The sequence below is a fragment of the Xenopus tropicalis genome, chromosome 2 (assembly GCF_000004195.4).
Source record: "Xenopus tropicalis strain Nigerian chromosome 2, UCB_Xtro_10.0, whole genome shotgun sequence".
NCBI lineage: Eukaryota > Metazoa > Chordata > Amphibia > Anura > Pipidae > Xenopus > Xenopus tropicalis.
In genome coordinates this window covers 70274520-70300889 of record NC_030678.2, presented here as the reverse complement: position 1 = coordinate 70300889, position 26370 = coordinate 70274520, and the positions used below count along the sequence as shown (strand labels likewise).

The following is a 26370-nucleotide window of genomic DNA, read 5'->3' as shown; positions in this document are numbered from 1 at the left end:
TGACCCAGGGTTCAAAAAAGCCCCTAAGTGCAGGAGACAAATCTCCCAAAAATGCCATCCCCTTCGCCAATGTTACAGTACCCATGGCGCTTTGGCTTGATTTGTGGTAATTAAGCCAAATAGTCAAAAATAATGTTATTCACTTAAGGTGATTCTAGTGTTAGCAAAGGGAATGGCATTTTCAGTTGATGTCACTCGCAGTAGCACAGGTTTAACTGCCAGTGACCAATCTTACCATGTGCTATCACCCTTAAGCTGGGCACACATTAAGATTCACTTGTTTGGTGAGGTCACCAAAAGGAGAAAATCTTGCCCGATTTGGTCACCAACTTTGTGGGCCGTCAGGAGTGGACTGCAGCAATGAACCAATATGGTATTTGTCCAATGGGATTTTTAAACCTGTTCAATAGGTATCTGCCAGATTTTCATCCAGAGTCTTAAGGAGTTTAATCAGCAGCTTAAATATGGCCTTGTGTGTGCAAGTTAAGAAAACGTAGGCTAAAGTAGTTTTAAGCCAATGTGTATTAGGTATCTAGCCTTTCTTATATTTTTGCCATAGTCCCCCAGCCTAGCCTCTCATTCCTGTTTATGCACTCCAACCGTTTACACTTTTCAGTAGGAACAGCAGTGCAGGATTCCCCCAGCTTGGCAGTAACAACACTAAATATAGCACAGAAACACTTCTGTATGCATTGCACCCTTTCCCAGAAAAGGAGGGTGGGGGTACATTTAAAAAAAAAAAAAAAAAAAAAATTTGTTCAAACATTTTAGTTTTACATCTTCATGTAAATTGACAGTGCATAAGGACAAATTTTGTAGGATAACATAGCATTTGTATTATATTAGTTACATAGGGTTGAGAAAAGACCAGAGTCCATTAAGTTCAACCCTTCCAAATAAACCCAAGAACATAAACCTATACTTACCAATCTATACACTCACATACATAAAATATATACAAACATTAATACTAACTGTAGATATTAGTATCACAATAGCCTAGGGTACTATGCTTGTTCAAGGCCCCTCTTAAAAGCATTAACAGAATTTGCCATTACAAGGAAGAGCATTCCACAACCTCACTGCCCTCACTGTGAAAAACCACCTACGCTGATTCAAATGGAAGCTCTGTTACTCAAATCTAAAGGGGTGACCTCTGGTGCGTTGATTGTTTGTGTGGGAAAAAAAATACCCCCTATCTGTCTATAATCCCCTCAGAGGTCTTGTACAGAGTAATCATCTCCCCTCGTAAGCACCTCATAGCTTAAATCTTCCATCCCCTTTACCTTTAGTTTAGTTGCACGTCTCTGCACTCTCTCCAGCCCATTAATATCCTTCTTAAGGACTGGAGCCCAAAACTGCACTGCATATTCAAGGTGAGGCCTTACCAGAGACCTACAAAATTATGTTTTCATCCCTTGAGTCAGTGTCCTTTTTTTATACTAGACAGCACTTTATTTGCTTTTAGTAGCCACCGGATGACATTGCCTGGAGTTAGACAACTTGTTATCTAATTAACTTTTTATTCACTCAAAGCAAAAGGTGCTTCTGTACACAAACATAAAATTAATTAGCACTGTAATCATGTTGAGTATCTGCTGGTAAATATCGCATGTGCAGTATGAAGCAAGGAGGGAAAGGAAGGGAGAATACCTTTTTAAAGATGGCTGCCTGTTCAAGAAAACAGAAAATGTGAAGTAAGTGTGACTGAGTAAATATTTGATTAGGTGAGCCAAAAGTGTGGCGTTTTTACTAAACAATAGGAGGACTGTTGGGCAGTGTGCTTTTTAAATTTTGACTTGCATTCTCCTTTAAGAATAGGCCATTCTATAACATACTAAAAGTTAACCTGAAGGTGAACCACTCCTTTAAGTGCATTATTTATCCTGTCACGACTGGACTACTGCAACCTGCTATTAACCGGCCTCCTTCCGCTGCCAGAATTTTCCTCCTCTCATCCAGGAGAGTTCAGGCCCTTCCCCTGCTAAAGTCCTTATCGTGGCTTCCTATTAAACAAAGAATATCTTACAAACTTCGTCTCCTAACCTTCAAAGCCCTCCATTCCTCTGCTCCTCACTACATCTTTTCCCTTGTGTCTCCATACATTCCTGGCCGACTCCTTCGTTCCTCACAATCGTTTGGTCGCGTCCCCCACTACTACTGCTGTTTCCCGCCTTAAACCTTTCTGCCTTGCTGCCCCTTACATTTGGAATGCCCTCCCTGATTTCCTCTGGAGAGAATCCTCTCTCAGTCTTTTTAAAACTAAACTTAAAGACTACCTTTTGGAGCACTCACCCAGCACCTGATCTGGGAACTAGCACTTATATTGTAATGTCAACCACTGTGACCTACAGCACTTATACCGCATTTGCCTACTTGTGTCTGTAAGTTACCCTCCCATATAGATTGTAAGCTCTACGGGGCAGGGACCTCCTTCCTCTTGTGTCCTCAACTCTTAACTTATTGCAGCTGTATTTATCATGTATTTATTGTTATACTTTGTATTTATCTGTTATTATCTTATTAACATCCTGTTTGTATTAATGTATTTTACTGTACAACGCTGCGTACATAAGTAGCGCTTTATAAATAAAGATATACATACATACATACATACATACATACATTATTTTTTATCTTTCTGTATGTCTTAGCTGTGCTGTTAAAAAGTAAAGAACACATTTCCAATGAAGATCTATCTGGCTATTGAAGCCAGAAAATTCTCTATGGGTTCTTGTGTTTTTCCCCATAATTGGTATTAACCCTTTCCCTGCCATCAACGTAGGTACTATGTTGTTTTAAAAAAAGCAGTTTCCTGCCAACGTAGTACCTACCTTATTTCTGGCTAAGCGATTCTCTCTGCACCGGCGGCAAAAGCAGAGAGACAGATGTGCCCCCAACCCCTTCGGCAACGAGCCAAGGGGGTTGGTCCTGTGATGCGATTGTCGCAGGACCGTCCTACAAGCAGCAGATGCTATCGCATCTGCTGTTTGTACTGCTTCCTCCTCCCACCTACTTCCTCCAGAGGACTGCAGCATGGAGGAGAAGGCAAGCGATCTGATCTTCAGGACAGGTAATTGCGATTTTATTTTTATTTATACTCACTTTTACACACACTTACATACATTTACATACATTTATACACACACAACACAATTTAGCACAGGTTTGTTTTTTTTCTTCCCACTTTGCACACTTATATACACACTGTCACACAACTTTTACATGTGCACATGTATACACAAACTCACAAAAGCTTTTTTAAAAAAAATTTTTTTCATTTTACTTTTTTTTTCCCCTAAAAACTGTTCATTTTGACAGCGTGACTATTGGATCAGATATTCTGACCAGTAATTATGCTATTATTTTGTTGTTTCATTGATTTGCACAATTTTTGTGGTTTTATTGCATTTTTATCCCTATATTAGTGTTCCTGATCTGATTTTAGCATAGCTTTGCCATGTGTAACTTTGGTGTACAAAAATTACTTTACCTATTTCGAATTCATCAGAATGTGTACTTTCCAAAAATATATGGTTTTCTGGGGGTCTCTGTATAGTTAGGGGGTGTTACGGCACATAATACGATGTCAGGGGGCTCTGTATGCAAAAGCTGAGTTGGCTCGAAATCCATATGCGCTATTTTCATTTTGGGTTCAGTACACACCACAGACTTTGGTATATCTATGCATATTGGGCATCAAACTGTTCAGTAGACCTCTGGTGTTTCTATTTGGGGTTATTTGCCATTGTATGCAAGAAATTGTGTGAGATAAATGCGGCAAACTGCAATATTTTTATGCGATTTTCTGAAATGTCATAAAAACCACTAACTTTAGGAAAGCTTTGCAGATTGGTACTTTGGTGTAGAAAGGACTCTTTACCCATGTTAGATTTTTCAGAATGTGCACTTTCCAAAAATATGGGGTTTTTAGGGGTCACCCTACATTTCTGCAGCTTCTACCCTTCATAAAACTGCTGTGTGTTTATGAATTAGGTAAAGATAAGCCATGAAATTAGTGTGCACAAGGTATATTTGGGGGTCTCTAAGTGCCATGTGCTTTGATAAACCTATGTACAGTGGGCTTCAAACTGTTCAGTAGACTCTGGGGTTCATATTTAGGGTGTTTTATCTTGGTACCTAATGACTGTAGAAAATAAGATGCTGCATAGTGGAAATTTTGAGGTGATTTTTGGAAATGCCATAAAAATTGTCAAACTTAGGAAAGCTTTATGGCTTGGTACTTTGGAGTAGAAAGACATGGGTACCCATTTTAGATTCGGGGGAATGTGTACTTTCCAAAAATATATGGCTTTCTGGGGTGAATGTACTTTTTACTAGCATTATCACACATATAATGATATAAATGTGTTGATTTTGCAGAAGCTGAAATGACAGAAATGATAGATCATATGGGGGAATGTTCACATTGGGGCCCCTACATGCCACATACTTAGGTAAACCTATACATATTGGGCATCAAACTGTTCAGTGGATCCCTGGTGTTCATATTTAGGGTGTTTTATCTGGTTACTTTATGACCTTTAGGAGTTAAGATACTATAGACTAGAAGCTTTGAAGCGATTTTTAAAAAATTTCACAAATTTTGATAAAAACCAATAACTTTAGGAAAGCATTGCAACTTGGTAGTTTGGAGTAGACAGACAGTTCCACCTATTCTGGATTCCCTAGAATCTGTTCTTTCTAAAGAAAGTATAATTTTCTGGGATAAACCTTCTGTTAGTGGTATTTTTGGCCTTAAAATCTAAAGTATGCAGCTTTCTGGAGCAGTGCTTTGGAAATTTGGTAGTGTAGTGCTGGAAGATTTTGACCTATACAAGTGAGAAATCTCCATAAAACTATATATATTTGGTATTGGCACGTTCAGGAGACATGGGACTTCAAATCAGGTGTATTTTCATGCATAAAATAATTTTTGTTTCTGGTATATGTGTTTATATTAAGGAAAATATTTTTTTTAATTTTTAAGACATTTAGAAGCCTATATCTTGTTACAGAATTGGAATTACACAAAAATTCTACCATATTTTAAAAGCTTAGGTTGCCCTGAAAAAAACAATATATTGTTTTCCTGGGTAAACTGAAAGGCCCCTAAAATGAAACAGTGCAAACTGTTCAAAAGCTGTCTGGCAGTAGAAGTTCCGCCTTGTCCCAAACGGCCGGCAGTGAAAGGGTTAAAACAAAAATGTAATTAACAACTTTTTTGAATGCTGAAAAAACACTTCCCATTTCATTCTATAGCAGCTTACCAGGTTTTAGTTAGCAAGACTGTTATTTACCGTAAATATTTTCTTGATTGTAATCTGATAATTTTTGCATTTTTCCTGACTTTTCAAAAATCAAAACTTAATTGTGCTTTTTTTGCTGTGATTTTTCTCAATTTGCACCAAAACACTGCACTTATATTGTAATAAATCAACCTGATAACACACTACCCATGCTGTTCCTAATAATTCAAATTAGGTACACCAAAACAAAACAGCTGTGTATTAAAACGAGTACTGCATATTTTCTAAGGCTGATGTCAGACGAGGCGTAGGGCGGATATTTTCGGCAAGCGGAAAAACGCCAAAAATTCTGCCCTACGCCTCCTACATGTGCCTGCACCTGAATGAATGAGATACGAACAGGTGCAGGCACATGTAGCGGAAATACGCACAAAAACGCGAGCGTTTGAAAGTCTTGTGTTTTTATGCGTATTTCAGCTACATGTGCCTGCATCCGAGCATATTCCATTCATTCGGGTGCAGGCACATGTAGGAGGTGTAGGGCGCTATTTTCGGCAAGCACTTTTCCACTTGTCGAAAATATCCGCCCTATGCCTCGTCTGGTATTAGCCTTAATGTTATTATTAAGTCTTTTAAAAGCTGTCTGGCACTAGCTAAAAAGTGACTAAAAAATTAACACCATCTGTCTGCACCATCACCTCTGCTGATGACGAAAAAAAGCTAGAAATGCCTTGCAATCTGAAAGAATGGAGATCCTCGGTTATATTTTACATCTGGCTTGCATAATTTAAAAAACAAAATGTTGACTCTCGCTGTTCCTTCACTCTATCTAGTATTCTGTAATTTGGGAAAAAACAAGAGAGGTGTGCTATTCATGTTTGGCCATGAAGTTTGACTAAAAACAGTACAGAAGGTAATTTTTTTTTTTTTATGGAATCCCCATTTTCATATTTCATAGTAACCTCCTGTTTTGCCTTCAAGATGTTTGAATAGGAGCAGTTTGATATGAAATCTGCCCTTCATGGAAGGTGCTTTTTTTTGGGGGGGGGGGGGGGGGGGTATAACAGCTGTAAGTTACTCAGATATGCAGTATGTTGTGATTTTAACATGCATTCATACATTTAAAGAGCAAATGTGCGTGGTGTCAATTTGCATACTTTACATAATGGATGCTGTTAGCAGATTTTTTTGTATTTAATGTGCTTTCAGTAGCAATTACATTTAAATAACATCAAAACCATCCAGTTAAGTTACTGTATTTGGAAACACTGATATGAAGAAAATGTAATTCTAAAGACAGAATGTGATTTTTGGGTTGACCTTACCTTTATAGCTTTATGTTGCTTGATAGATTTTCAGATGCTCTAGCATGAAAAAAGTTAAACCTCACCAGCCAGAGGCAGGCCAAGTCGGCCAGGTGCCCTAGGCGACCCGGCTGGCCCCCCCCCCCCCCACGTGCATGAAGGCACACACAAAGGGACACCGTAGAGGGGGAAGCACCGGGTAAGAGATCCTGGACTAGGGGCTGGCAACAGAGGTACCTGCCTATCGCCCCCTCACTGTTGTGCCCTAGATAGGTGCCTCTTCTGCCTACCCCTAGTTCCAGCCCTGTCACCAGCTCAAGGAAGTTCTTGTTCTTACCTGCAGTTCAGCCCCTGGAATCCTTTCTATCAAATGGGTTTTCTCTAAAATTACACTGCTTGATTAATTTATACTATATATGAGGATCTTGTGTTTTATTGTATTTTTTTTCCCACAATGCACAGTATGTCAGCTGCAATTAAATTTGTAACATATGCAAACTTGTGTTAGAAATATGAAATTAGAAATTATGAAAAGGTGTGATTTTCTTAATGACCCCCTACAAACGTTGCCTCTTTTGTGTAAGGTATGAGACAGTCAGGAGCAGGATTTGCCTGTGGAGGGTTTAATATTCTGGGCAGGTTTATCTGCAGTGCTGTCTCAGGCCCCTCCATTAATCACCCCCACACCCTCCCTCTTTCAATCTTTTTTTCCTCTCACTCTCTTCCCACCCACACCCATTCTCTGTTTTCTCTTTTTTTCACTGATGTTTTTATTTTATTACTTAACAGACGTAATCATTTTATATTTGCAGACATTAAGATTTGCATAGAATTGTTTGTTTTAGGGACTAGTATTTAAAAAGCATTGGATGCTTATTGAAAATTTAAGTGCCAGACGATGTTCACATTTCATTTGCATAGTGCCAGATGTTTTTTTGTGCAACTGGCACAAGGCATAAAGAATATTATAATGGGAATTTTTAGGGCCGTGCAACCTCTGTTATCTCTGTATAAGGCTAAGCATAAGGGTTTTAGCAAGATTGTGTGGCATAAAATGTTTTAACACTTGCTTACATGTAAACACCCAAACAATATATGTTTATTGAATGGTCACACCTACATCTATTTAGATTTGTTATTCTCTTAATGCAGATTGCTAGATGAAAATAGGTCTCTGTGTTTTTTGGGGAAAAAAAATTATGGAAGAAGCAAATTAAAAGTTAGTTTTCTTAACCTAATTCCCATGGCAACTACAACAAACTTGCTTAAAGGAGAAGGAAAGGCGAAGTCACTTGGGGGTGCCAAAATGTTAGGCACCCCCAAGTGACTTTAATCGCCTACCTTGTACCCTGGGCTGGTGCCCCTATTAGGAGAAAACAGCACCAGCCCGGGGTACCTGTAGCAAGCGTTTCCTGCTTCATTTTCCGGCAAATGCCAGTGGTCGGCGCATGCGCAGTAGAGTGAAAAGCCGACTTTTCTGTTAAAGTTCAGCTTTTCACTCTACTGCACGTGCAAGCGAAGGAGGAAGTGCTGCAGCTACTCCGGGCTGGTGCTGTTCTCTCCGAACAGGGGCACCAGCTCGGGGTACAAAGTAGGCGATTTAGGCCACTTGGGGGTGCCTAACATTTTGGCACCCCCAAGTGACTTTACCTTTCCTTCTCCTTTAATATGCCTCCTGAATAAATTGGTACACTACATGCATGGGTGCACATTACTGGTGTGTGGGTTGAGTTTTTCTTGACCCACACCCGACCCTAACTCGCCCGCTCCCAGCCTGAACCCTACTCGACCTGGCTTATCCCCTCTTTTTATAGACCCACTTGGCAATAAATTAGAGAGCTGGAACCGGGAAGCCGTCATTGCGTGGGAAGGCAAGAAGAGGAGCTGAACCCGAACCTTCCCGTGACCCGAAAACGTAGTGCGGAGGAGGGTGCAGCGGGTATCGGGCCGGCCCGCACAAATTGTGTATCATTTGAAAATGCCAGAAACCAGCAGAACATAAAATTTTGGTCCATAAATTGGCACCTTTGCATTTTTTTTTCAAATAACTCACAAAGGTGTCCATGAACTAAAGTGCTCTAGACCAGTGCTGTCCAACTTCTGTTGTACCGAGGGCCGGAATTTTTCCGACCTACGTGGTGGAGGGCCGATAATGGAAGCCAGTTTTGGCCACTCCCCTTTTTGAAACTGCACCCACTTGAAACCACACCCATGTTATCACATGACCATACCCATATTAATGGTTGTAGTACAGCAAAAACCTGCCATACTCTGCCTGCCCTACCCTGCCTGTGTGTGCCAAACTCTGCCTTCCCTACCCTGCCTGTGTGTGCCATACTCTGCCTTCCCTACCCTGCCTGTGTGTGCCATACTCTGCCTTCCCTACCCTGCCTGTGTGCCATACTTGGCTGGTTTTTGCCATACTTGGCCTGTGTGTGCCATACTCTGCCTTCCCTACCCTGCCTGTGTGTGCCATACTCTGCCTTCCCTACCCTGCCTGTGTGTGCCATACTCTGCCTTCCCTACCCTGCCTGCGTGTGCCATACTCTGCCTTCCCTACCCTGCCTGTGTGTGCCATACTCTGCCTTCCCTACCCTGCCTGTGAGTGCCATACTCTGCCTTCCCTACCCTGCCTGTGTGTGCCATACTCTCTCTGCCCTGTATGGCACACACAGGCAGCCTACAGTGACACAATGCTGGCACTGCTCCTACAGTCTGCACAATAACTATATATTAAAAAACTTTTTAATTGCAGTACCACCTCAGTATATGTTCTTTTTGTAGTGTGCAGGGATTATTTGTGGGTTTCTACTGCTCCTGAGGTGTGAACAGGGGAACAATATGGGTGATTACAGCCTGAGCCTGAGGTGTGAACACTGCAGGGGGTGAACAATGCAGAGATTAAAAGGTGTGAACAACACAGGGAATTACATATTTAAACAATACAGTCTGATTCTGAGGTGAGAACCATGCAGGGGGGCAGTTAATCACAGTACTGATACCATTTAAAGCTTACACAAGAGTAAGCCATCAAAGCAGCCAGACAGGTGGGGGGCCACACAGAGGGGGGTCGAGGGCCGCATGCGGCCCGCGGGCCGCCAGTTGGACAGCACTGCTCTAGACAGTAATAATGACCTGCACAAGAAAGAAATGCCAGAAAAAGCAGTAGAGCGGGGTACAAGCACTTGTGTTATAGCAGATTTTCTGGAGCACATTCATGCTATATAAATTGTCTTGCAAGGTTTACTAAACACTATCTAACACTAATAAGACTATATAATTGCCGCCAGTTCCTTTCTATACCTGGAGAGTGGCATTATGCCAGAAATTGTGTAATAGGAAAGATGTAAAGTAATTTTTCTTTAAAGAGATACTGACACCAGAAAATAAATCTTGTTTTACATCTATCATAACATTGTCTTTGCAAAAACTTTATAATTTTGCCATAAAAATATTTGCCTGATGCGTTTACATTACCTGTCTAATGCCCTGTGTTCCTCTATGAGGAGGCGGCCATATTTGTCTGTTAGCATTAGAAGCTATAACTGACAGGTTGGGAAGGGACAGTCAGGTTGGCAAAACAGTCAGGCTTAGGAACTTCAAGTAACAATTACTTACAAAACCAAACCTGTCAGTGAAAAACCATCAACACGACCTATAAGTAGCTTTTTATGTATATTCATATTTTGAAAAATAGTTTTTTCGTGTCAGTATCACTTTAACAGTACCAATTAAGGATTTCCCTAACACACAACCATTTAGTGTATAACTTGCATTTGTTATTTTCACCAAAGTGCATAACTTTGAAGAAATTTTTTTTAGCAATTCAAATTTCAAGGATATGTTATCTTGTTACCTGCCCATGTTTCTGATGATAGACTTGTGGGGGTAAAATCTCTCCTGCAATGCAGCAGGAGTGACTGAAGTTTATCAGAGCACAAGTCACATTGTTGCCTTAACTTCCCTGAAATCGCTTCGCCGCGCAAAATATATATGGTTTTCAGGAGTCTTTGTATTGTTGGGGGTGGGGGTCTTACAACACACAAGATGAATTGGCAGCCAAGAAAATTCATATTCACTATTTTCTTTTTAGGGTCCCCATACCACATACTTTGGTAAACCTATTCATAATGGGCATCGGACTGTTCATAAGACTCTTGGGGGCAGATTTACTTAAACTCCATAATTTCTTTTTTTTTTTTTTTTATTATTTTCAAATTTGATTAAACTTGTTTTCCCGAATATCTAATATTTACTAAAAAAAGTTGCATGGAAGTCAAGTCACTGCAAGAAAAGTCATTGTCAATTGTCGCTGAGAAAAAGTTATGATTTATGGACAAAACCTGGTGAAATCTGTAAGATTTCTAAGAAAATAAACAACTTCAAGGCAAGGGAAGGAACCGTTGACTTGAAATCGACAAGTTTAGACACAGTAAATCTCGGAAAGGTTTCAGCATTTCCAAAAATGTATGGTTTCCTTTGCGTAAAACTAGTGGAAATTGGGGCCTTGAAACGAACGAACGAACGTTGATTTCTGACATATTTTCAAAGCATACCAATTTTATTCATAACTGAAAACTATCTACAAGTGTAGAAGTTTAAAAAACAGCTTACTTTATTTTACACAAAAGATCAGGCAAATTCAGCATGCTTAAGAGCACACAGGACATTTTATTGCCTGTGCTTAGTCTCATCTAGTGTAGGTCTCAAATATACTATTCCCTCTGGCATTAATGTAAATTGCCAGTGGGAAAAGCATAGGCTTATATTTTCCCACCAGCAATTTACATTAATGCTTGTGGGAAGGAAACCGGATGTTTTGTCTGCAGGAGGCTATGCGTGTGCCATAGCTCTAAAAAGAGAAAGCGTGCACTCTGAAGCATGCAAATGAAAAGTGTCACTTAAAGGGTTTTTACCTTTTACCCCTAAACATTCAAACATGAGGCAGTTACAAAGGTGTGATACTGTGACATTCAAACTCTACTGACTTCATAATGAATCACTGTATCTGAATGTGCCAATTTCTCTATTGGGAGGTCCCTTCTTCCACCACAGAATGCTCATTGTGCATGCACCCATCTTACTCAGAAGTCCCTTCTTCCACCACAGAATGCTCATTGTGCATGCACCCATCTTACTCAGAGGTCCCTTCTTCCACCACAGAATGCTCATTGTGCATGCACCCATCTTACTCAGAGGTGGAGTTGACAGGTGTGTCCACACTCTATGACAGATCAGGTGATGTGAGGTATATGAAGATTCAAGATCACACTGCAAGCTAAAACATTGTAAAACATTGTATACTTGCTAGTATTCAACATTCCCTCTAATTCCTTCTTGACTCTATGCAAAAAAATTCTTTTGTGCACACATTTTAAATCGTGTGCGCATTTTTCAACGCTGTGTGCTCAGGTCAGAATAAATACAAAATGTTGTTTTTTCACACAAAATGTGTGCGCACCACCATTGAGCTGGCCTCAAAATTTGTGTGCACGTGTACAAAGGCACAGCTTAGAGGGAACATTTCTAGTATTATCTTTTATTTAAGATACTTGTACTTTAAGGGGTTGTATGTTCCCCTAAACCTGGTAACCTATATTATGCCTCTGTTTTGTAAAATACACAATTTAAAACCTACTATTATAGCTGCAATTCTTCAAGAGGCATCACAGAATGTCTTCAAGGGGGCGGATCGTTTATCCTTCATGTGACTTCAGAGATTCTGCTTTTTCCTTACTATGCTTCCCCCTCCCTCCCCCCAGTATTTGTATCTGATCATTTGCAGGAGAGAGCTGCTCACTGACACAAACACACTCCCCTTTCCCTCCTCCCTACCCCCATACTAACTTCTGATCTAGGAAGAAATGCTAACTGCACAGGCAATTTTCTCAAAAACTGTAGACATTTTTTAAAAAGATATACATCACAAATTTACATAAAATGCCATAATCTGCTCTGATAATTGCATTTATATGTTAACAAACATGCATCATTCACATAAGTCCCTGCTCCAGTGGAGTTTACATTTGAATGTGACATACACTATAGTCATATAGTCAGTTATAAGAAGCATTATAGTATTTTTTGAAGCGTGGGGGTAAAAAAACAGCATACTAGGAGGAAACTCATGCAAGCACAGAGAGAACATATAAACTCATTGCATTACAGTGCCCTGACTGGAATCCAGCCTCTGTGGTGCAGTACTTTCAGTACAGATTAAAGTCCAAAAATACAGCTTGGCCTAATGAAAGAAAGTATTATTTCAATCAATTTATTATACATGAATTTAAAATTTTCAGTGAAGTTAGGCAGCCCATAAACATAAAGATCCATTTGGTCACTTGCATGCTGGGAAATTGCATCTTTGTACACTTACAGTGTAAGAGGACACTCACTGTAGCTTCATGCAAGTAATATAGACAAATCTAATATATAATTAGAAGCTGTTTGTTGTCATTTATATTTTTAGGCAATTTTTCTGTATGATTTTTTTTTTAGCCCATGTTACACTGTTCTTCAAATTTTTAATTGCAGCAAGTATTCACATCTAATTCTCATCTGTGTATGATAGGCTGTAGATAATCTTAGATTAGGATAATACTTTTTTGTGATGGTGTCCCTTTGCTGACTTTGGGTTTTTCAGTTTATGCCCTAGAATTCCTGTATGGTTTTTAGATCAGCTATTATTTTACAATCCAGCACTGCTTGATAATTCTGTGTTTATGCACCTTATTCTTATTATCTCTGCTTTATCCAGCCCTATTTTATCTGTGAAATCCACCTGCCAATAGCAGACAGAAACACATAGTTTAGTGTTTTCTGGTCAAATCTACGTGTGACTGCTAGTCATAGGCAGGTTCCATTTTACTGTATGACACACTGCACATATGCATCTCTGCTTGCCAAAAAATTGTTACCCTATTTAGGCCATGCCTGTAGACTTGTAGTTTAATGTTACCTGCCAAACCTGTATTAATGCTCTTCTTTGTGTATGTTTGTGTAAAATGTCCACATGATATACTCATGTTTCACTTCTTCTTTTTTAGTGCCTGTTGTCTGTTTCCAGTCTTTTTACCCACTCCACAACAAACCGTGGCTCCTGCTAGGGTTGTACCTAGTAACATGTGTACCTTGATTACTCTGGGTGCTCCGACACACTGGCAGGAGAGATCTGGAAGGAAATCGGTGTAATATGTGACAACATTTATGAGGGTGGATTGGAAAGGTACAACACAGCATTCAGATTAAAATAAAGAAACTGAAGGACAAAAGCCAACTGCAGAAGAGTATTTACAGAAGAGAAGAGAAAAAGTGTTTAAAGAAGTTATATAGATATTTTTGTGCTTTTTGAGCTTTATCCCAAAATGGCAAATAACTCCACAGACCATCATTCTGCTAACATTGTAAATGAAGGCAGCTATGAAGGAGATTTTGGCTGCACAATAATGGACTTACGGGAGCTTATGGAATTACGCAGTGCAGAGGCAGTCAACCGTATCAGGGATACTTATGGAGGGGTTCACAACATCTGCCGCAGGCTAAAGACTTCACCTGTAGAAGGTAACATTTCCAAGAATCACCACAAATACTGTACACCTTGATGAGTGATTTAGTTTGTGCATTCCATGACCATAAGCCTCATTTACAACAGCAAGTGCAGTTTTACTAAAATGTAAGTGAATGTCATATATATTGACAGCATTCATTAAAAGTAATTTGCAAAACTGGACATGCACAAATGCTTTTGTTTTGATGCTTTGGGCACAACTGCAGCAGATGCAATTCAGAGCTTGCCTGCAATAATGCTGGGATTCTGGAAAATAGCACTTTGCACACTGCACTGTAGTTGTAAATGATCCGTCATGTGTTTTTGAGTCACTTGGAGTCAGGTTTTTTTTACAATCTGTAATAGTAGTAGGCCTTAATTTTTTTCACAGCAGCAATTCTTATATTGTGCATCATCCTCCACCCCAGAGCAGTAGCTGCTTGACCAAGAGTGAATGTTAGTTATGGTGCAATTTGGATAGAATTTCTAATAACATCTTGGGCAACTAACCTCCCTGTGTGCCACCAGCCTTAGGGCAAAGACACACAGAGCTACAAAATAGACAATACTGACATTTGTTTCTATGTGTGTTTTAGCAGAGACAATTAGAATTTTCTGTCAATAAGTATTGTCTAGGGCAGGGTATTTTCTGAAAGTTAAAAAAACACACCCTTCAGATTTTCTGAGACATGGGTAAACTGGCCTTACAAGTTTAGATTTTAGTTGTCTTGCTACGAACATTCAAATATTGATCTTACATTTTAATGCAATGTATGTATAACTTTATTTATAAAGCGCCACAAGGGTACGCAGCGCTGTACAGTAAAATACAATAAATATATATATGTATATATATAAGTGCCATGTGGTATGAGACACAGTAGGAAGGAGGTCCCTGCCCCGTAGAGCTTAATGATCTAAAACTAACATTTAGATTGAAATTGTAGGATTAAAGTTGCAAAAATAACAAATTGGCTAAGGTTCTAAACATTAATAATTGACAGCTAACAATCATACTATAGTTATGTCCCGGAAATACATTGCAGGTTACCCAAGCATATGTTCAGATTGTCAGGACGATAATTCAAAGCCTGCATACAGCCAAATAAGTACAAAATAATAGTGCAATTATAACAGTTTGTGTATGGCCAGCTTAAGCTAAGCAAGTGAGTTATGGAAGCTTACTCAACAGCTTAGATGAAGCCGTGCTTACCCCTTGGGGGCAAATTGATTGTTACATAGTTAAGCTGGGTTAAAAAAGACTGAAGTCCATGAAGTTCAACCCTTCCAAGTAAACCCACCACACATCCCCATACTGACCTGTCGATACACTCACATACATAAACTATACTTACCAACATCAATACTAAGGGGACCAGTTACTAACTGACTATCTTTTTTTTTTTTTTAGAAAGTATGGTTTTCTGGTAAATCTGCCCCTTATTGTAGATTTTAGTATCACTAAAGCATTGGATATTAAGCTTGTTCAGGAAATCATCCAAGCCCCTCTTAAAGGCATTAACAGAATCTGCCATCACAACATCACTTAGAAGGGCATTCCACAACCTCACTGCCCTCACCAAGGAAACCACCTATGCTGTTTTATATGAAAGTTCTATTCCTCTAATCCACATGTGTCAAACACAAGGCCCGCAGGCCAAGTGCGGCCCTTCTGGCTGTTTTATGTGGCCCCTGGTGACTGTGCCTGACTGCACTGTGACTGTGCCTGACCGTACAGTATCTTAAAAAAATTGGCCAGTGACTTAGCCTGGGTTTTAGATTTTGTCCCCCTTATGTGATTGAGTTTGACACCCCTGCGTCTAATCTAAATGGGTGGCCTCTGGTGCACTGATCCTTTTTATGGGAAGAAAGAACTTTCCCTATGTGCCTGTAATCCCCTCTAATGTACTTATAAAGAGTAATCATGTCCCCTCGCAAGCACTTTTGTTCCAGAGAAAACAACACCAACCTTGACAGTCTAACATCATAGTTTAAATCTTCTATTCCTTTTACCAGTTAAGTTGCACAACTTTGCACTCTCTCCAGCTCATTAATATCCTTCTTAAGGACTGGAGCCAAAAACTGCACTGCATACTCAAGGTGAGGCCTTACCAGAGAGCTATAAATAGGTAAAATTATGTTTTCATCCCTTAAGTCAATGCGCTTTTTCATAAAAGACTGCACTTTATTTGCTTTAGTAGCCACCGAATGACTATGCCTGGAATTAGATAACTTGTTATCTACAAAAATCCACCAGATCCTTCTCAGATAAAGGATACCCCAACACTCAACCATTTAACTATGCACTTTTTAACATTGAACCACATTTTCCATTTTGCTGCCCAGTTATTGTTTTGTACAATTTAGTATTGTCAGCAAAAATAAAAACAGTACTTTGTATGCTCACCTCCTCATAAATGGCAATGAAATTAGTACGGAAAGATCAATTATGCATTAAACTATGCGGGCACAAACTTACAGTACTGTGATTTGCAATGTATTCAAGTATCCTATACCTTATTACTCCTTTCAAAAGCTTTCCTATCACTGATGTTAGACTAACAGGCCTATAGTTTTCAGGCTGAGAACGGTTCCCTTTTTGAATATCGGAACCAGATTAGCAATTCGTCAGCTGCACACTCTGCACCATATCAGAATTAAAGTGCACCTAAAATTTTTATAGAAGTACTCCCAGTACTTAACTGCATCGAGCTGATTACATCCCCAATAATACATCAGCTCTGTGCAAACTAAAAGCAAGAGCTCTTTTGTTGTATGTCATCCTTTTATCTTTTTTTTTTTAACAATTCTTTTATTAAGTTTAAATGTACATAGTTTGCAGTATATTATTTCCAATGTCATTTGCTTATTGTACAGTAAGTAAACAAAATAAATTAACAACATAACCGTAGTAACATTGCAGTGTCTTCTTTGCTAATGCATATTGTACAGAAAGTAAATAAAATAAATTAACAACATAACAATAATATCATTGCAGTGACTTCTTTACTAGTGCAAATGCTGTACTTCAGTTAGCCTTTAGCTCGCGGCTATTTGCATACCATCCAGGGCATGATTTGAAGTGTTGGTGTTACACTTTTGCGTGAGAAGTGGGGGCTGTTTTGGGAGTGTGGCCTTCCCCGACCTGCAAGTCTTAGGGGGGGTTAGGGGGGCTGCAACTCTGGGGCCCTCAGGTGATTTCCAGTATAGAGCAATTGTTTTTTTTGCGTACATGCATAGTATAAGGAGTAGTGTTCTTTCAGCCCTTTTGGGTGATAGATCCTCTACCTGATTTAGCAGTATTACTATTGGGTCTAGGTTGAGTATTAGGCTTGTTCTGTCTCTTATAGTGTCCGCTACTTTCCCCCAAAAGCGTTGTACCTGTGGGCAACTCCATACTATATGTAGGAAATCAGCTGGAGAGTGGTAGCATCTGGGGCATTCTTGCCCTATGTCTGGATGCATTTTGAGCAGTCTTTGGGGCGTAAGGTAAGTGCGGTGGAGATATTTCAGTTGTGTTAGCCTGTCTCTACTGCTGATAATCCCTTCTAATGCTGACTCTAGGGTGTCCTCCCATAGATCTGGGGTAAGCTGAGGGATGTCTCGTTGCCACTTCTCTCGTAGTTTGGTGAGGTTTGTACTGCTTACCCTCATTAGCGAGCCATAAAATACTGAAAGAGGTTTTTTAAGTTCCTCTGTATGAGTTAGAGTCTCAATGTTTCTTGGGGTTGTATCTACTGCTTGGCCTCCAAATTGAGTTCCCATAGCGTGGCACAACTGCAAGTATCGGAAAAGCATTGTGTTAGGGAGAGAGAAGGTTTGTTTCAGTTCCTGGAAGGCAAGCAGTATACCTTGTGGCATTACATCTGATAGGTATTTGATATTATGGCGTGACCATATTCTGGGATCAGGTATTGGTTGGAGTTGTTCCAGGTTAGGGTTTATCCCATAGGGGGGTATACTGCGAGCAATGCGGCCTTTGTGCCTTTGGGAAGATTTTAAGTGCTTTCTTCCACGCACTAACTGTGGCTCTCATTGGTTGGGTAGCTTGTTTGGTGTAGTTTGTGCCCCTGTATAGCAGGTTTTGGAGACCCTATGATTTGTATTTCAAGCAGGGTGGCTGCGTTAGTCAGAGACGGTGAGGTCCATCTCCATGCTGCCACTAGCTGTGAGGCTAGATAGTACATGTATGGGTTTGGAGCTGCTAGACCCCCACTAGTGGTTGGGAGTTGTAGAGTCTTGAAGGATATTCGGGGTTGTTCCCCGTTCCAAAAGAGGGATACCATTAGGCTTCCTAATTTGCGAAAAGTTGATTGAGGGATAGTTATGGGGGACTGCCTGTAGATATATGTTAGCTTGGGGATTGCTAAAATTTTAAATAGGTTTATTCTACCAGTTATTGTGAGGGGTAGGCGCCTCCATGTTTCTGATTTGCTCTCTTAAGTATCTCATGATCGGGTTAATATTTAATTCTATGTATTTCGTTAGGTCCCCGTGAATCCACACCCCCAGGTATTTGAACAAGGTTACCCAGCTTAACTGGTTTGTTTGGTTGGGGGGGGGTGTCTATTGGGAGGATAACTGATTTAGACCAATTTATTTTAAGACCGGAGAAGGTAGTGTGGTTATTTATGATGTCTAGAGCCGAAGATAGGGCTTGGTGTGGGTTGGCCAGATACAGGAGGGTATCATCTGCATACATGGACACTAGTTCTGTTGTATTGCCTAGTTTGAGTCCCTCTACCTCTTGTGATAGTTTAAGACGGCATTCCAGTGGTTCCATTGCAAGGGCAAAAAGTAGAGATGATAGGGGGCATCCTTGTCTGGTGCCCCTACTTACTGGAAAAAAGTTGGATAGTTTGGCGTTGGTGCGGATCTTAGCTATTGGGGAGGTATATAGGGCCTGGATCCATCCTATAAATGTGGTGGGTATTCCCATTGATTTAAGTGTGGCCCATAGGTATTCCCATTCCACTAAATCAAAGGCCTTTTCATTGTCCAGGGAGACAATTACTCTGTTTCCCTCATTGTCGTCCTTAATGGATAGATTTGTTAAGAGTCTTCGGATGTTAGTGTCAGTTGACCTTCCAGGCATGAATCCTGTCTGGTCTGGCGATATTAGGCCTATGATATGTTTTAGTCAGCCTGGTGGCTAGCACTTTTGCTAGGATTTTGGCATCTACATTTATTAGCGATATAGGCCTATAGGAGGAGCATAGCAGAGGGTCTTTCCCAGGTTTAAGTATGTGAACTATCAGTGTTTCTCTCATTGATTGTGGTAGTGGGTTCCCTTTTTTTACCTCATTGTATAATTGGGCTAATGTGGGCGCTAGTTTTTTGGCGTGTTGTTTATACCATTCTCCTGGCATGCCGTCTAAGCCTGGTGTTTTCCCTGAGGGTAGGGCTGCTATGGCGGACTCTATTTCTGATGGTGTAATGTCCTGTGCCATTTGCTGTGCGGCTATTGGTGAAATTATGGGGAGATGGAGGGAGTCTAGGTATAGGTGAAGGTTTCCTGGGGTTACCTGGAGTTTGGTTGTATATAATTCTGAGTAGAAGTTTGTGAAAGCCTGGTGTATTTCTTCCGGGGAGGAGGTGATTTCCCCGTTCAGTAATTTTACTGCTGATATGGAGGTACTAGTGGTATCTTCCCTGGAGATTATCGCTAAGAGTTTCCCTGTTTTGTCACCATGTTCAAATATGCTAGCCTTTTGAAATAGTATGTGTTTTTTAGTTCTATCAGAGCTATATTGAGGGCATCTTGGCATTGTTGCCATTCTCGCTTATTATTATCAGTGGGATCAGAAATATATTTTGCCTCTGTTTCCCTTTGGGATTTGTGAGAGATTTCGGCTGCTATGTTTAAGTTGTGGGCCTTTATGTTGCTTATAAATTCCCCTCTTATTTATGCTTTAAGTTCGTCCCAGGTGATATCCGGGGGGGTGTCCTCCAGATTGGTTGCTAGGTAAGTGTCAATGCTATTTTGGATATTCTCTGCCATGTCTTTATGGTTGGCCCTGTATGGGCTCAATCTCCAGATTCTGTCTGCTGGTTGTGGTGAGGTGGTCAGGGTTAACAGTACCGGGGGGTTGGTCAGATATACTTCTAGTCAGTATCTCTACCTTTTGTACCTGTTTGTTTATTTCTGTGCATCCCAGGTCAATTCTGGAGAGGGAGTTGTGGCCTGCTGAATAGCGGGTAAATTGTTTTTCCTCAGGGTTGCGACTTCTCCAGAGGTCTATCAGACCGTATGTAGAGACCCATCTGACAAAGGCCTGGTTAGTAGATTTTGGTGCTGCTAGTTTGTCTAGGTTCGCGTTCATTATAGCGTTAAGTCCTTTTATCTTTACTAAAGGTGGCCATACTCAATTACGATCCTTCGGTTCCCCCACTAACGTTCAGGGCTGAATCGTTAGATATGGAGGTAGAAACAATAGGAATTCTACCTTCACCTGCCCTAAAGGTAGATTTTGCTTGGGCGCCTTCAACAACACCCGATCAATGAGACGACCGATATCCGCAGCCTTTGCGATATCGGCCATCTCGTCGAGCTGCTATACAAGCACTGAATATCGTACGAAACTTGATTTTGTAAGATAATATCAGTGCATGTATGGCCAGCTTTATTCAGTGTGAAATGACTGTGCATGTTACACAAGGAACTGTCTTTAGCTAAACTAACTCTTCAACTAAAAAACAGGTGCAGTGATATATTAGATGTTACAGCAGATTTTATGATAGTATATGGATAATTCAAACTATTATTTTTCTATTAACATGGTATACCAAAAGAATAAAACTCAAACATAGTGTTTTTTTACTTTATTTTCACTGTTATTCATTATTGGCTAGTCATAAAATTTCTCCTATGGGAGAACTTTACAGAAAGCAAGTAGACTTCCCATTAATTGGAACTTTCTGGATAATTGGTTTTCCAGATAAGAGATCCCATACCTATGTCTTTGGAGGGAAGACAGATCTTTTTTATAGAAATATAGTTTTTTTTGTTTTGTTTTTTGTTTTTTTAAAAATTACAGTGCCAGATGTACTGGCAGCTGAAAGTAGACATTGTATATTCTTGTTTTTTCTTTATCTTTACAGGTTTGTCAGGTAACCCCTCAGACCTCGAGAGGAGGAGACAAATATTTGGTAAAAACTTCATCCCTCCAAAAAAAGCCAAAACTTTCTTGCAGCTGGTGTGGGAAGCACTGCAGGACGTTACCTTAATTATCCTGGAAATAGCAGCCATAATATCTCTGGGTCTTTCTTTCTACCACCCACCAGGAGGAGATAATGAATGTAAGTATAGAGTGGAGGTAACTTTCTTCATTATTTCACTGCATACCTGGACTTCGTCAACTATTTATGTCCTTTTTCTTCTACATATTATAAAGTGCATGTATTTCAATGCCTTTGAAATGTATACATCCATCTATACTAAGACAAATATTAATAGTCTTTTTTTAGCATCTGCAGCTTAATAACTTTAGGTATGTTATAGAATGGCCTGTTTTTAACAAGTTATCAATTGGTCTCCATCTTTTATTTTTTATAGTTTTTGAATTATTTGCATTCCTCTTTTGACTCCTTTCAGCTTTCAAATGAGGGTCACTGACCCCAACAGCCAAAAAACTATTGCTTTGTAAGGCTACAATTTTTTATTATTGTTACTTTATATTACTTATTTATAAGTATTCCCTATTAATATTCCTGTCTTTCTTTCAAACTACTGGCTGGTTGCAACCAACTAGCAGCTGAAAAAATTCCAAACTGGAAAGCTAAATAACTCAAAAACCGTAAATAATGAAAAAAAAAAATTGGAGACCAATTGCAAATTGTCTTGGAATAACACTCTCTACATCATAATACAAATTAATTTAAAGCTGAACAACCCCTTTAAGCTGCAGACACTGAAAAAGCTTAGGTGCTTTATGTCATTGTTGCAAACTTGACGTCCGATTCAGCGCAAAATACCTCAAAAATGAGAAAAACAAGGTTGGCACTAAATTAACCAAAAAGTGGTGCAGTTAAAACATAATTGTTTTATTTAAAGAATAATACTTTCTATACATGCTTTATTAATTCTATTACTATTTACTTGAAATATCAAATTTACTTTTAAAAGCAATTTTTCAAACATTTGTGTACCTATGTAACACGTACCCATTCACCTTTTTTGAGATATGTTATCTGATTGGTGGATAAATGGGGTTCTAAGATTGGTTATTTCATTCTGTATTTTCATTGGTTGTTTTAGCTTTAAATACTGCTGTTTGAAAAGATTCTTTAGCCTATGATTAAGTGCCTTCTTTAGGCATGAAATGCATGATGCTGTTTATGTTTGAGATGTTTTTTTCTTTAAATAAAACAATTATTTTTTAACTGCACCACTTTTTGGTTAATTGGTCCAGTTTTCTTTAGTGCCAGCCTTGTTTTTTTTATTTTTTTTTCATTTTTGAGGTATTTTGTTTAGGAGTTTCCTGTAGGCTGAAGGGTTTTTGAGGTCTGAGCACCTGGACCCTGTATACTAATTTTCTCTATTTTTTTTTTATATTCTGATTCAGCGCACAAAGGAATTCAAGATGCCTTTTTGCCTTTCTTCTTGCAAGTCAAATTTAAGCTGAAGATTTTAAAAAAGCCTTTTTCTTTGATGGGGGGAATTAGTATTGAAAAAAAATTGGTGTTATAACTTATTGGTTAGCTTTTAGGAATCCCTTTAGCCCTTTTCTTATGTTTGTCATATGAAAACAATTCTGGGATTTTCCATGTTGTTTACTGCAGGCTGACTTTTTTTCCAAGCTGGGCTTCCACTGTAATTTATGAAATGTTACCTAATGACCCCAGTCATAAGTGCAGCAATATTCTTTCTTTATACTTCCATCTGTGTTCTACATTATCCAGTATACTGGACTATGTAACTAGTGTGGTTTGCATGACCTTTTTGTGTAGGGTCATGCATTGTATGACATTTCAGGGCATAACATTGTATTGTATCAGTGTCTGATATTTTCATTGGCAATATGCAATTGTGCTTAATTTAGGCTAATTCAGTAAGGCTTGGTTTGACATACTTTTTCTGCCTGTGTTGCTATGCAACTTTGTTGCAGAAAAATGAAAATTAAAGTACATTCATTTTCCAAACAAGGAGAAGGCAGTTAATCAATTCAGTCGGTTATCCCCACCGGTCTAATGAAGTTCTGCCTATCAAGATAACTGAGACTAAGAAGGGACTTGTTTATTACGATCTTACTAACGCTATTTAAAAAAAAAAACTCTCTTCTCTCATTACTGGAAAGGTAGGGTGGGGTAACCATTATCAGTTATTATTTTATAAAAAAAAAAAAGATTAATTAAACCCAGTAGGATTGTTTTGCCTTCAATAAGGAGCAAATATGTTTAAGCTGGGATCAAGTACAGGTATGGGACCTGTTATCCAGAATGCTCGGGACCTGGGGTTTTCCGGATAAGGGATCTTTCCGTAATTTGGATCTCCATAACTTAAGTCTGCTAAAAATCATTTAAATATTGAATAAACCAAATAGGCTTGTTTTACCTCCAAGATTAATTATTATATCTCAGTTGGGATCAAGTACAAGGTACTGTTTTATAATCACAGAGATAAAGGGAATCGTTTTTAAAAATTGGAATAATTTTTTTATAATGGAGTCTATGGGAGATGGCCTTTCCGTAATTCGGAACTTTCTGGATAACGGGTTTACGGACAAGGGATCCCATACCTGTACAAGTTACTGTTTTATTTTTAAAGAGAAAAGGGAAATCATTTTTACAAATTAGAATTATTTACTTTATTAAGTCTATGGTAGATCATCTTCCCACAATTCAGAGCAATGCAAGAAAATGGGCACAATATATTTTGACATGTTATATTTGTTCTTCTCATGTAGACTGTAGAGTGAAAGCCTAAAAATTTGGCAACTGTAGAGTGAAAGCCTAAAAATTTGGCAGCTGTAGAGTGAAAGTCTTAAAAAATATTATAATTATCGAGCATGTAGTGCTTCTTTTAGTTGTAGAACTTGGGGTTCTATGAATATATATACACTTACATTTTAATTACATTTTCAGTTTATAGAAAAAAATGTTTATTTTCTGCACATTTATATTGTTTAAGTGGTTTGGACTTGGTGCTTTCCATGTGTAGCAAGGAAAATATATTTTGGGGCACTTTGTTACTAGTTGGGTAACACAATTTTCACAATTTTCTATGGGCAACAAAGCTTCCAGTGTGCTATTGATGAATATTGTCATTAATATTAAGCATAATCCTGAAATGTAGTTTTCTGTTAAAAGAGCAAATCATTGTGTTTTTTTGTGTAACGTTAAAATCCAGACTGTTGCAACTATAAAGTACAACTCACTAACATTCAGGGTGAGATGACTTATCAGAGTTCCTTGGTATCTAATTCTGGCACAGAGGAGTGTAGTTCCACACAATCCTTTGTGGCTGATGACTTTTATTTAGGAACATGCAGCTTCAGAATGAGAGAGAGAACGTATACACCCTCTCATATGAACAGGAAAACATAGTTTAGAAAGCAACCCAAACCAATAAGCAATATTGCATTCTAATATGTAGCAGATGGATTCTGAGATCTGTAGCTTTCTCTCTCCTTGTCTCTGTAGGTATATATACATAAGTCAAGCTGTGTATCTGCACTCTAAACCAGTTTAAATGCACGGTGAATGAATAAATAGAATAAAAGAATTGCTGTGAAATGGTGTGCTGGTCCTCTTTATAGGTATATATATATATATATATATCATAACTAACATATAATAGAAATCTTACACAAAGATTCAGCATCCTTTGGCCCTGTGAACTCTCATTAGAAGTTTATCAATTTGGACTAATAGTGGCTAAAATAAATGTATTGGCTGTCTCAGCACAGTTCCTTAAAGTAATCTCAAGGAACATGAGCTTATGCGATTGGCAGTTCCAAGGCCCCAAACGTTTAGTTATACCAGTCCACCACACATTTTATCTTCTTTAACCAACACCAAATGTCCAACTTTGAATGAAGATGCATCCCTTGTAGCAGTGAACCAATCTCAAATCTAGCAAATATTTCTTTACAGAATTTCCACCTCCTTGACAATGACTGTTGAGTGGAACAGTTTTGAGACACTGTAGGATCCTTAGATCATGGCAGTGCTGTAAGTTGTTGCCTAATAAAGAAATGTCCTAGCATTAACAGTTGAGTGCCACTGTATGTAAAGATTACTGAACTAGAACAGCCTCTACTTCAGTTAGAATTGAGGTGAGCTTAAAGGTCTTTCTCAGAATCCTCCCCATCAGGCACCTCTCTCAACAATGTACTTTCAAGTAATTCCCTTCTCTGTGAAAACTCCTTTAAAGGGGATCTAGCGAAAATAAGCTTCATCTCACTGAATTTTGTACTTTGTACTGTACTGAAATAATCAAGTCATTCTTCAAGGGGTTGTAAACCCAATCATAACGTGTCCCACTGTGCCCCCTAGTTTTGCTATAGAAGCTGTCAAAAAACATAATTATAGATGACTCTTGCTGGTACCTTACATAGGGATAATTATGTAATTTTTTCCCTTCATTATATGACTTGGAATCCCAGTGCTGGGAAACTGTGCTTAAAGGGGTAATTTACCTTTAAATTAACTTTTTATATGATGTAGACATTAATATTGGGAGACAGTTTGTAATTGGTTTTCTTTTTTATTTTTTATGGTTTTTGTTCAGCAGCACTCCATTTTGTATTTTAGCAGCTATCTGGTTGCTAGGGTCTTATTTACCCTAGCAACCAGGCAGTGGTTTAAACAAGAGATAAGAATATGAATAGTAGAGGGCCTGCATAGAAAGACTTGTTCAGTCTGTAAAGTATTGTCTCAGAAAATTTTAGGAGGGGCAATGTCACATTTAAAGTGCTCACATCAATTTCTCAATACTGAAGTAGATTCCACATCAGTGCTGGGTTGGGAGATGGCATAGCTGGCTACACTATGCACCCTGTCTCTTTGCATAATTCTGCTTTTCCACATCCACAATGTGATCCTGAAAGGATTGGACCGTTGCATACTATGTTTCAATCTCCTCTGCTTAGAACCTCAGTGTCCCTGTCCAGTTCATATAATGTTGCCTCTCTGAGGCATGCAATAAATCTGTCTAATGCGCTGACTTTCCTAGCATATTTTCTATCTTTTGCAGTATTTTTGTATTGGAGCTTCTGACTGCACCTTATTTGTGCCTTAGTAAATCAAATCTTTCTGCCATCTTCTCAGA

At 39.0% G+C, this 26370-nt stretch overlaps 1 protein-coding gene across 7 annotated transcripts in view; it reads left to right on the top strand.

Moving 5' to 3' along the window:
- Window positions 1–26370, top strand: part of LOC100488346 (plasma membrane calcium-transporting ATPase 4) — a 145188-nt gene that overhangs the window by 38195 nt on the left and 80623 nt on the right. For 6 of the 7 annotated variants that reach the window (XM_018091532.2, XM_031896858.1, XM_002932973.5 and 3 more), the window contains exons 2-3: window positions 13600–14113; window positions 21201–21398. In XM_018091532.2, coding sequence (XP_017947021.1) covers window positions 13918–14113; window positions 21201–21398 — 394 coding nt within the window. In that variant the 5' untranslated portion in view covers window positions 13600–13917. Of the gene's footprint in view, window positions 1–6082; window positions 6163–13599; window positions 14114–21200; window positions 21399–26370 lie in introns of all 7 variants that reach the window. The other variant, XM_012970635.3, reaches the window with a different exon arrangement.